Source organism: Puntigrus tetrazona, chromosome 17, assembly GCF_018831695.1.
Source record: "Puntigrus tetrazona isolate hp1 chromosome 17, ASM1883169v1, whole genome shotgun sequence".
Classification (NCBI taxonomy): domain Eukaryota; kingdom Metazoa; phylum Chordata; class Actinopteri; order Cypriniformes; family Cyprinidae; genus Puntigrus; species Puntigrus tetrazona.
In genome coordinates, this window is record NC_056715.1 from 14,210,204 (window position 1) to 14,222,828 (window position 12,625).

At 37.3% G+C, this 12,625-nt stretch overlaps 1 protein-coding gene across 1 annotated transcript; it reads left to right on the forward strand.

Moving 5' to 3' along the window:
* Nucleotides 1-48: 48 nt before the first annotated feature.
* On the forward strand, nt 49-6,254 carry cmpk2 (cytidine monophosphate (UMP-CMP) kinase 2, mitochondrial). The gene is made up of 5 exons (XM_043262944.1): nt 49-803; nt 2,467-2,581; nt 3,707-3,908; nt 4,195-4,428; nt 5,474-6,254. Exons 1-5 carry the CDS (start codon nt 225-227, stop codon nt 5,592-5,594), a joined length of 1,251 nt encoding a protein of 416 aa, XP_043118879.1. The 5' UTR covers nt 49-224; the 3' UTR covers nt 5,595-6,254.
* The last annotated feature ends 6,371 nt before the right edge of the window (nt 6,255-12,625 follow it).

A 12,625-nucleotide genomic window follows, 5' to 3' on the forward strand; every position in this document is an offset into this window, starting at 1 on the left:
CAGGAAACGGCAGTTTACTATTATTAATTGCTTATGTGATGCGATAAAGTGTACGCTAGCTTAATTATTAACTGGCTTGACTGGCTCAGCCGGGCTTGTTTTTAAATTGCGCCTCGCTTTCGTTTTCGGATCTAAGTTTCGTTTCTCGGTAAGCACAGTCCTCCGGTTCGGCAGGAATAAAATTCGTGCACGCACGCTCCCGTTAATATCCGCCAGCGCTCGCGATGCTGAAGACGGCGGCGTTTCGCGGCGGGCAGCTGAGCTCGCGCGTGTTCGCGGTGGAGTTCGATCCCCGCGCGCGACCTCTCTGCTTCGCGCTGAGCGACAGCCCGCGGGAGCTTCGCGGGGCTCACCGGCAGCTCTTCGGGGACGACGGCAAGCTCTTCTCGCTGCACGTCCACGGCGGCGGCAGAGTCGAGAAAGCGCGAACGCACGCCGAGATAAAACGCGAGCTGTCCGTATCGCTGGCGCGACATTGCGACGTTTACGAAGCGTCTTCTTTCGTACCGGACGTCAAAAATAGCTTCGTCAAAGGGTTTTTCATACGCGACAGGAGCACCGCGGCCGTCTCGGAGGACATATTGAAGACCCTACAGCGGAGTGAATCGGTGTGTGTGTTTTCGTACGAGCGCGAGGGGCAGTACTGTTGGCTCGAGCCGTGGTCACCTGTCAGTCACGTGCAGGAGCCGGCGAGGCACTACATCACACCTGCAGCGGCGGCTGAGCATCACCCATCCACACTGAACATCAGCAACTCTGATGTCTTCTACTGTATGGATGAAGCCTATGCAGTCCTTCAGGAGGTACCGGATAGTAGTCACTACATACAGGGCATTCATGCATTAACTTTTTCATGTAATATATATATATATATATATATATATATATATATATATATATATATATATATATATATATATATATAGCTGACTAACACAACGATAACATGATAACATAAACGCAGTGATGCATTAAATCAATTATTGAAAAAAATGCAACGATGCATTAAAATGACACACACTAGCCCTTACAGTGCATTTTTATATTTTCAAACAAAAAACATTTAGTATGTTAATATAAGCCATTTGAATTATGGGGACATTGGCGGTGTCCTCATGAACCACCTTTAAATTGTAATACCTATAAAGCACAAAAACCAGCGCACACACACATGTTGATTTTTGTGATTTAAGGGGACTCTCCATAGGTGTAAGGGTTTTTATACTGTACAAGCATGTGCTAATGGCCTACACCTAAACCTAAACATTACAGGAAACTTTGTGCATTTTTAGATAAAAAACACACACACACACACACACACACACACACACACACACACACACACACACACAGCGTCCTCATAAAACACCTCCAAATTATACACACGTGCATGAAGACATGCACGCATTTTCTTTCTATTTTAATTAATTCAATCCATCATTGCTGAATTGAATTTTTATAATAATGCGAAATGTTTCTTTAGCACCATTATCGGTGTACTGGAATTACCTCTGAGGAATCACGTGAAGTGAAGACTGGAGTAATGGCTGCTGGAAATTCATGAATAAACATGAATAAATATGACCATGAATAAATGATACCTTAAAGTATAATAATGGGAAATAGTTAATTTAAATTATAATAATATTTCATAACAACAATTCTTTTGATGCGGTTTAATCAGTTAAATGTAATTAAATCAGAGACTTCTTTAAGAAACATGTAAATGATCTGCCAGCTTCAAACTTCAGGGTGGGAACCAAGCACTTCTCACTGTACTTCTTCTCTTAGTAAATAAGTATATTCTTTAATGCTGTTAAATTCAAAATTATTGAGTTAACTGTCACACTTTTCATAGCTTTTTCCAGCTTGTTTGGTATTTGTCTGCTTTTTCCCCAAGCTAAAAAAAATGCTCACTGTGAAAGTAAAAAATTGAAGGCTGGCTTATTTCCGATATTATTTTTTAAAATTTCTGTGTTACATTTGACATGCAGTATTTTCACCTTTAAAAATTGCGCTATGGTCATCTTTTCTGCAAATAAATGTTTTATTTGGCTTTTTTTCTCCAAACCATGTCTGTAAACATGACTTTAATAAGAACTGGATTAATTTTAACATTCATCTTTGGTAACTGACTTGCTTAAACATTACATACGCAAATGTCTTTAATAAGTTTCAGATACATAATACTTAAAAATATTTAGAATTCTTAAAAGTTAAAAAAAAAGTATCAAAACACCATTTTTAAAAGTACCAGTCTAAACTGTTTTATCCTTATGCTGATATACATATATATATATATATATATACATATATATATATATATATATATATATATATATATATATATATATATATATATATGCCTAATCAAAGGTAACAGTGATCATTGGGTGATTAATTAATTGGTGTAATTCAGTACTTAACCACAGTGCAGCTTGTAAAACAATACATCTTTCTGCCCAGTGCTCTGAGATCATCCCTGAGTCAAAGGAAGTGCTGAAGCTTGTAGACGAACAGTTGGAGACAAGCAGGGGTGATGGATTTCCTGTCATTGTGATCGAGGGACTGGACGCCACAGGTAAACAATCAGCCTTTGATAGAAACTTTATTCAACTAATTAATAAGCATGCACTCAAACACAATATTTTTTGGGCAGCGTCTATTGTCATTAAGCGACAGTGAAATAGCTACCTGGTCTCATGGCATAAACTTACCTTGGTGCACTTTTTTAGCGAGACACGAAATGCATATCAACAACTACATATCACTGCAGTTTCCATAAGAAATGAACACCAGAGGCAGCAAAACCCTCAGATACCTTTTATTCCTTTTTACACTAATAAAGCATAATTTTTGCACAATTACTTGAAGAATAGCATGTTCTTCAAACAGTAATAATATGCTGAGAGATTTGAAAACCGATGCTTTTGGACGTTAGCATCACACATATCCAGCTTCACATCTACAGGTTTTCGTAGACGGTAGGTTTGTTCGGCAGCTCACGGACTAAACAGATCTACTTGAGAGGGGAGTAGCTCTGGTTTGAATCCTGTGAACTACACTTCGTCAAAACATTTCAAATCAGTGCAAAAAGAAGTTGAAATCGAATCAAATGCTACCCTTCTGTGCATGTTTTCCTCTCTGTGGATTATTAAAACACTAACAGAGCAACATGTACCTACGTCAATGAAATTGAAACTTGCGTTTTAGCACCACTCAGTGGACATTGCTCTCTGAAACTGCAGCGAAACGTTCAGGAGGGAAAAAAGTGCACCGAGGTGTTTTTATGAGGTTGGAAAATGGCAGAATTATTAGTGGTATGCTATTTACACTAAATGCAAATAGCTATAGATTGTGAATACCAGGATATCTGCTATTTGCACTACTTTATTGCAAATAGTGGCAATTACCTGCTCCTCAGTGTTGTAAAAAAAGCATACAGTGTCAATTTTAATTCAAATTATTACATGGATGCATGGATCTGCAGCACTGGGGATAACAAGTGGTCAGTGTCTTTATAAATTTTGACTAACCCAGTCACACATCGGTGGGCAGGCACTCAAATATTTTTTTCCCCAAGCAGAACGTAATGCCCCATACACATTCATAGCCTCCAATACGATTGAAAAACACAAACAAGCAAAAAGTTTGCATTCGTAAAGCTTTCTCTCCACGCTTTTCCCCGATTTCTCCATGTACCCAGGTAAAACTACTCTCACAGAAAGCCTGCGGGAGTCTCTGAATGCTGCTCTGCTGAAATCTCCTCCCCAGTGCCTGGCTCCTTTCAGACAGCGCTTTGACTCAGAACCACCCCTCATCCGCCGGGCCTTTTACGCTCTGGGGAACTACATCACCGCTGCCCACATCGGAAAAGAGTCCTTGAGGGCTCCTGTCATAGTGGACAGGTAGAGAGATGTGTGTGCCACAAATACACTCACGTGTGAGAATAGAGAAAATACTCGTTCCAAAGCTGAAACTGAGGCTCGGTTATTTGAGAATACTTTAAATACAAAAAATATTACTTTTCGCTATCAATGGCACAAAACAATCTATTTTGGGGTGATACGGAACATATGTTTCGGTAGAATTGGTTACCATTACACAAACATCACGGTTATAGCATTTTTACTTCTAGGTATTTTGTTAGCCAGCACTGTTACAGACAGCCCCCTTTTTTTGTCTTTGTGCTAGGTACTGGCACAGCACAGCGGCGTATGCCATTGCCACAGCTGTTGGAGGAAGAGTTGAAAACCTCCCAAAGCCAGGCTCGGAGCTCTACCGGTGGCCAGAAGACCTGCTCCAACCAAACCTGGTGCTGCTCCTCACTGTCAGTCCAGAAGAAAGACTGAGAAGACTCAGAGACAGGGGACAGGACAAGACCGCTGAGGAGGCTGAGCTGGAGATCAATCAGCTCTTCAGACTTAAGTAGGTCGGCTTGTTAAACGCGAGAGTGTTTTTAAGGTCAGATCCCGGTACACTTATACTTACTGCGTGCGATAACCCTTAGAGTTATCAGATGCTGTTGTGCTTCTCTAGACTGCTTGCACACCAGGTAGCCTAAGTACTTCGTTAGCTTTTTACAGGGAGTTTTTTTAGGTAGCGACGCCATTTGTGACAAAAAATGAGCCTGTTTTACATTGGGAAAAAAAACTTGATGTTAAAAATAATGGTGAAATTTCTTTTAGAAACACAGTTCCATATTCACAATGTTTTAGGCTTGAATATAGCGTTTCTATCACGCGGTCAAATAATTTTTTATAAAATATTTAATATAATTTCGCAGCATAACAGGTTTGAACAGAAAGGTTCGCAACAATGACAAATTTGCATTTTTATTTTAAAAATAGCAATATTGTACCTTTTTTTTTTCTGAGTTTGGAGTCGGCAAGTTTCTTTTTAATACATAACTTTTATTCAGCAAGGATGCATTAGAAAAAACAACAACTTTTTATTCATCATATTGTGCAATCGATTAATCAAGCAATCAAATAAATAAATAAAATAAGCTGCTGTTTTCAAAATGTAAAATATAAACAATAATAATAATAGTAATAATAATAATAATCACTGCCACATCATTGTATTAGAATGATTTCTGACCGTGCGACACTGAATACTGGAAGCTTTGCCATCATGGAACCGTTTTTAGTCAAGAAAGTTATTTTAAATAAAAATAATAATTCACAATGTTACAGTTCTTTATAAATAAATGCAGACTTGCTGAGTTTAAAAGGCTTTTTCGCATTTTTACCAACCCCAAACATTCGAACAGTAGTCCGTACTCTATTAAAATCAACATTTGTTAATAAATCGTTATGCTGTATAACTAAAATCTAAAAAAATATTTTGCGTCACAAGAACACATACAGCCCAAACGGCTCTGGTTCCTGAGGACGATCCCTGTAGTAGTTTCAAGTTTTCTAATTAGTTGCCTAATTAGCGTTTATGACAAATTGCTCTTTGTTTTCAGAGTGGAGGAAGCTTACAAGAGAATCCAGAACCCTGCCTGCATCATCGTGGATGCGAGCCCCTCTCCACGAGAAGTGCTGCAACAAGTGCAGCATTTAATTAGGGACAAATGTCACTTGTAAACAAGCGGCTCCTCCTCACCCGACGAGGCAAAGAAGCGGTGCGATCCCTCCGCGAACCACTAGATGGTAGTGTAGGGTCACGATTCCTCGCTGGAAGGGCCCCGGTCAGCCCGGCCCCCGTTGATCGAAAGGGAGGCTGGTGGCTAACTGCCAGCATATATTTCAGGGCTGGTATCTGGGCATGTCACAACACATTCCCCTTCCCACAGAGCTTTAGTGATGACACGAGAGGGAAAGTTATTGCGGGCGCCGTAGCTGGGTGTCAGCTCTCGTACGCGGGGTCACAGCGTCCACTTTCCTCACTCTGACTTATTCCCAGCGAAACACAGGAACTCAACTAAAGAGGTTTGAGAATTCATCAATCACTTCAATTAGATTTAAACACAAGAACTCATTGTTGGTCAGCTCGCCGTTCACTCCTTCAGGAGGTGGAATCAAGGGACCTTATGGAGGTATTAAAAGCAATAGATCTGATACAGGCAATTTAAACTCGCTTTGATTTGTTGCTGTTGCTTTTGGACACAGAACCTGATCATTAATTAAGAGTGATATGCTAGGACAAAAACGTACGCTGTAACTCAGTTCGCACTTTCAGAGACCTTAAAGTCTGTATATTGTACTAAAATAATCAGATATGAATAAATTGTGATCTGATACAAATCTTTTAAACATGTTACTCAGGTTTATGAAAGGAACACGCTTGTCAAGTGTGTGGGGGGGAAATAATGCTAAAAAATAAGTAGCCGTATGCTATATTAAAAGTCAAACAATATTATATGTGTAAACGGACTGATGTTTCATTATTTTATGATTTTTAATTGTTATTATTATCACTTTCAAAACATGGCACAATGTGTTTACAAACTAGACTATTTATGAGATTTATATGGAAATCAGAAAACAACACAGCAACAACAAAACAAAAAAACAGCTTTATAGTTCTTTTTTAAATTCTAGGAATAAAACATGCAATAAAGAGTTGTATCTGGTAAAGAAAGAAAGATCAAAATTGTGAGATAAAGTCACAGTTACCTTGTATATGTGTATATATGTGTGTATATATATATATATATATATATATATATATATATAATATATATATATATATATATATATATATAGTATATAAACCACCAGGTAGTCCATACAGTAAATTGTATTCCATGTCAATATGTTTTTGTGTTTTTTGACAGATTTTTCACATTATATTTTATTTTTTGTTTTAATCTTGTTTACAAACTATTCATGTGATTTATAAGCAAAACACCAATAAATAAAACAAACATAAATAAATACCTTTTAACTTTGTAACATTTTTATTTTTATGTGAACAGACTGATTTATTATTACTATTATTATTATTACTATTATTAATAATAATAATAATAACATTTATTTAAAATGTTTTTTTAAAATCTTTTTTTTTTAAATATCAAAATGGTTCACATTGCATTTACAAACCATTTTGGAATCTTAACACAAACACTATTGAGATTTCAGAGCTTCACTCTCAGAAATAAAGGTACAAAAGCTGTCTATGTAGCGGTACCTTTTCAAAAAGTACATGTTTGTACCTATGTGGTTCAAATATGTATACTTTACTACTAATAATGGCACCAAAATCGACATTTTGAAAAGGTACCACCCAAGTGACAGGTTTTATTTCTGAGAGTGCTTCGGTGGAGGGGAATATTATCAGTACACATCAACCTACATTTCAATCTTACCACCAGAATTCGATAACGACGGAAAGAGTTTTAATTTTTGGATTATTCAACTAATCTTTTAATTTTGCATATGATTTTGAATAACCCACATTTAGCACACATGCACACCTTATGCATGCATGCAGGCACCCATCTGCCCTCATGTGCTAACAATACCACGCTTATCCTATAATTCATTTATACGGCGAACACTGCATTTACCCAGTGATAGCAAGATTAATTAAAGGTTTTGGTAATTATGAGCTCAGTGAGGATATGGGCCGGGAAAGACAGAGTGACCCATCTCTCTCACACTGATGCCTCAGCAGTGTGGAGAAGAGAGTGGGGTATATTCATATGGCAATTAATGGAGTCCTGTAGATCACTGTCAGATGGCTTTCCACACCACTGTGCAATTACACACTCCCCTTAGCCAATTATTGAATCTCTTGCTATAGACGCAATTATATGTTTATTTTTTTAACACACTGCATATAACCCCATATATGCTCGGAGGCGGTTAATATTAATGCCTCATAGGCGTAAAAGGCCACATTTAAATGTGCGGCGTGAGAAATGTTACTGGTCAGTAATTTTAATAAACGACTGAACTGGTTGCCGTTAAATTCCTGGGATTTTCTGCTTGGAGACCACGGTGGTCCCCTGTGGTCGGAGAACCAGGTTGATCAATTTTCCATCTATTTGCTGTTGCTCTCAGTGGGAATATACAGTGTTTAAGGATTATATGTTGAGTTGTTATGGACAGACACTCCCACAGAACTAGAGAGGGGGTCAGACATGTGCTCTTAAAGTATTCTGGGCGGCTTGTAAGTAGTTTGAGCAGTGCTTTGTGTATAGTCATCCTTCAATGACTGCAGTAGGTCTTTCTTGGGGTGCTATAGCATCCTGAAGCTGAAAAAAAAAAAAAAAAAAAAAAAAAAAATATAATATATATATATATATATATATATATATATATATATATATATATATATATATTATAACTGTGTTTTATTTATAACACTTTTTATTTATGGATATACAAATACACATATGTAATAATAATTATTTACATGTATATATAATATAAATATATATAAATAAATTTAATATACAATTTATATGTACATAATATACACAGTATGCATAAATATGTTAACAAAAAAAAGTTTATATATGAGTATTGTTGATATTTATCACGTATATATGAATACACATACAGTATATATTGAAAATATGTACATGTATATACATTTATATTCTTATATTTTCTATTATATATAAATATATTTAATATATATAAGAAAATATTAAATGTATACATGCATGTGTTTGTATTTATACATAATAAATATACACAGATGTGATGCGATTAAGCACAATTAATAGTTTCCCAGCTCTAATATGTGTGTGTTATTATAATTAAAATGGACTTTTAAAATAATAAATATGCTCTTCAACCTCACCCTACAAACAAAACTGTCACAACCTTACTTTTTAATTTCAGTCTAAACTATGCTTTAATCTAAAACGATTTCCAAATGAGGAGCGTAAGAAATCTTACAGTAAGCAGACATGAAAACAGCAAGAGTGCACTGAACCCTTTAAACAAACATTTGCGCTTTTGAAATATAAAAAATCAGGTCAGAGTGCAAAAGGTCTGTGCAGAGGAGAAAGGTAAGCCACCATCCTCCCCAGCAGGCCTCACCAAATCTACATCGGCCACTTCAATATTTCATTAGCACAACAAAGAACAAGACAGAGAAAACCCTCTCTGCAATAATTAAAGATCCAGCAGGGATGGAGCCGCACAGCAGTCTGCGGTCCCCCCCGCCTAAGTAATAGATCAAATGAAAGCTGTCCCTATGAACATGAATAATGAGTGAAGTGTGCTGAGAGAAGTGGGGGTGGTATAGGAGGGTGGGCTGGAGTGGGATCTAGAGACCTGGCACTGACGCCCTCCTTCTCTGGGCCCAGAGATGCTGCCAACTGCAGGGGGTGAGGGGGGTGATAGAAGCCTATAGGACCCTATGGAGGACCAGAGAGACACTATATGTGTGCGTTCTGTGCTTCTATAACGCTAAATCCGCCAAATACACCAGATGATGAGCAGGTGACTTTAGATCAGCATTCAGATTACACCGTGACCTTCTGGGTGTTATGATGGTGTTATGACCCTTTGCATATATAATGTGTATTAAATTCTTGCACATCTCTGTAAATGTTTAAATATACTCTTTTTAATTATGGTACATTATTCAGTAGCCATAGACTTCTGTAGTATTTTTTTCTATGCTAGGGAAGTCGACATCTAATGTTAACTCTGTGGCCACCAACATTCTTCAAATAATGCAAATCATGACAGATATTTTCACGTTTTTGGTTGAACTATATACCTTTAACTAGTTTTATTTTAAGGTATCTGTTAGAATTGCACAATGTTGGTGAATTATGTACATGCAACATTTTTGCAAAACCCAATTTCCAACTCGGATATGCAAGAATTAAAGCAGCAGTCTGCCTCTTTGTTGCCATCTCTTTTAGAAACCTGCAATTGCAGTTATTAGATATATCTGATTTTGGTGAGTTGTGCATCGGCATAATGAATGTTTTGAGTTTATGTGATGTTATCAGTCAACGCGCCAGTGAGGATATTCAATGTACTTTGGAGTTAAAGGTACCACGTTTAATTTTCCAAGAAGTTTCACTAGAAAAAGTAACGTGTCTGCTACTTTTGTTCTGACCAATTGAAAATATAAAGTTTTAAGAACTAATCCTGCGACCAATTGTAATTAAATCTAACGACTGCACGCTTGGTTCAGATTGTGTCAAAGCATGCAAATTTACACTTTGTTCTCAAACTGTTAATGTTACCAACATCAGCATTGCAGAAACCACGCTGAACTGCTCTAATTAGAAAACATTATTAGCCTACCATTGTAAACTGGGCAAAGGAAATAATTTAAACTTTAAACACTGGCTGGTTTTGTACTTGCTCAGCAGTCGATTTTGGACCATTTTTCACCCAAAAGGTAACAGAATGCAGCTTTGTAGAAAGTTCAGGGTTCCTATTAACCATATAACTCATAAATGCAACCTTTCCGACTTAACACACCAAAAGCATTAGTAAAGCTTAATAGCGTGTGACTTCAAAATCGGTTTTGTATCGGTTAGAATGGGACAACAAGCCGACTGTGCATTTGGAATAAAAAATACAGAAATATACCAAATTTAAGGAATAAATAAAATAAATTCACGTTAAAAATATTTGCTGTAAAGGACTGAAGAAGTTTTGGTTGCCTGGGACAGTGATCAGTTAGAGAGTTTAGCACTCTTTAATAGCACAAACTCCACAGGATGCTGTGATAGACCAATCAGAATCGAGTATTCCAGAGACCAGCCCATCAGCCCTCGTTCATATGAAAATCTGGGCAAATATAGGCCTGCATTAAAGGGAGAGATATATTTTTAAACAGATGCACAAACAGAAAACGAGCGGGACATCAATGTGCACGTGACATTTTCTGAGCGTTTCTCGGAATTAGGATAAAATTACAATGGGTGTTCCTGACAGCAGATAGAGGAGCTACTCCAGGAATTGTTAAATATTTAAACACGCTGCGAGATCTCATTAAAATCTGTACAAGCGCAGCCCACACCAAAACCCCCATCAGTGTCTAGCGCAGTCATTTTGGATACTAGTCATAACTCAGTGAAGCGTGACACAACACTTATTATCTAAACCTTCCTTGTCATACTAAGAACATCATATATCATCATTTCCAGTGAAATGAGGCAGCCTTTGACGGAGATTCATAAAATCTTGGAGTGATTCGCTCTGCTTGAATCCTGACAGCCGAAGGCAGAAAACAACAAAAAATGGATCGAGGGGAGAAAAAAGTAAAGGAAAAGAAGAGCTCGTGACAGCTTGACTACACGACTAACTCCGTAGAGTAAACACAAAAACAAGATGGTGAACAAACTTGGGTTCTCCCGAGTGCTCCCTTCTACCAAAATCATGCCAATTAATTCTTTGTATTCTTAGCGTTCCCCTATTTTTAACTGGGATGCCCTCTCACAATAAATTGACTTCCTGTGGTGAACTTGAATCTTCCTTGTACTCCATTCAAGATGTTCCCGTCCTTTCTCTTCCCCTTAGGAATAAATCAAAGACCACGGCTGCCGAGCTGCCGTGCGGCTGTGTGTCTTTTTATACATGAAAATGTTATATTTTTGTTTTAGTGCCATTAATGGTGGGGCACACTTTAAACTTCATCAGCGTCAGCCGTCGAGATGAAGCGCTGTGTCTGTTTATTCCTCTCCCATCTTCTTGTTTATGTATTTACTGAGAACGTATGCGTCGCACCGTTTTGGTTTTCACAATCCCAGTCACCGAAAATGAATGCAAGGTTGGAAAAAAAAAAAACGAAGATCTTGGATTGTGGAATAAAAAAAAATGTTTAAACAGCTTCTGCTGCACACATAAATAAAAGCGGAGTGACTTCTTTCGCTCTCGTCTGAGCGTCAGGGGAAAAGCGTGTCTGCCATGAATGTAGTGAGATGTAAGATAGTTGGCGCTTAGAGTGTTCTGGTTGGAAAAGAAGGAAGTCCGTTGCAGTTTTTTCCTCGCTCTACTGGAAACACCGGAGAACATATCCTTAATTATCACATACAACAACCAAGACCAAGTTGGCTGTGTATACATATTTCATAAGTATCGTTCTCTCTTAAAAGAATACTTAATCTAAGAATTCTGTCATTGTGTCATTTCAAACTCTTATGATTTTTTTTCTCGTGGAATACATAAAGGGAATGTGCATGTAGTTTTTTTCCCCGAGTGAATAAATTAAGCTTTAAAGCTACAAAAACACATGTGTAGGAACCATAAATGTATCATAAAAGTGTTCTATATGACTTGTGTGCTCAAATATTCTAAAGCCATGTGATAACTTTGAGTGAGGAACTAACCAAAAAGGCTGTTATTTATTAATAATCAATTAAAAAGCAGAACTGAATGTTATTGCGAACAAATCTTCTGGACCATTTGTGAACCACATCAAGCTATTTTTGCCCTTTCATTGCCTTTCTCATGAAGTAGGAAATAAAAACTAAAGCAGATATCAAGATATTTTGTGAATATATATTTTTCATGATAGAACATAAATATATGTTGGCAATGTGTGTACACAACCATCCTATAATGATACAAATCACACTTTATTAATCGCCATGAATAATAAGCAATGTTTTATAAAAAGGTGTTTGAGGAATCTGGAAAATGTGATGTCACATTTACAGGCCCCGCCCACAACTGTTGAGGAACAG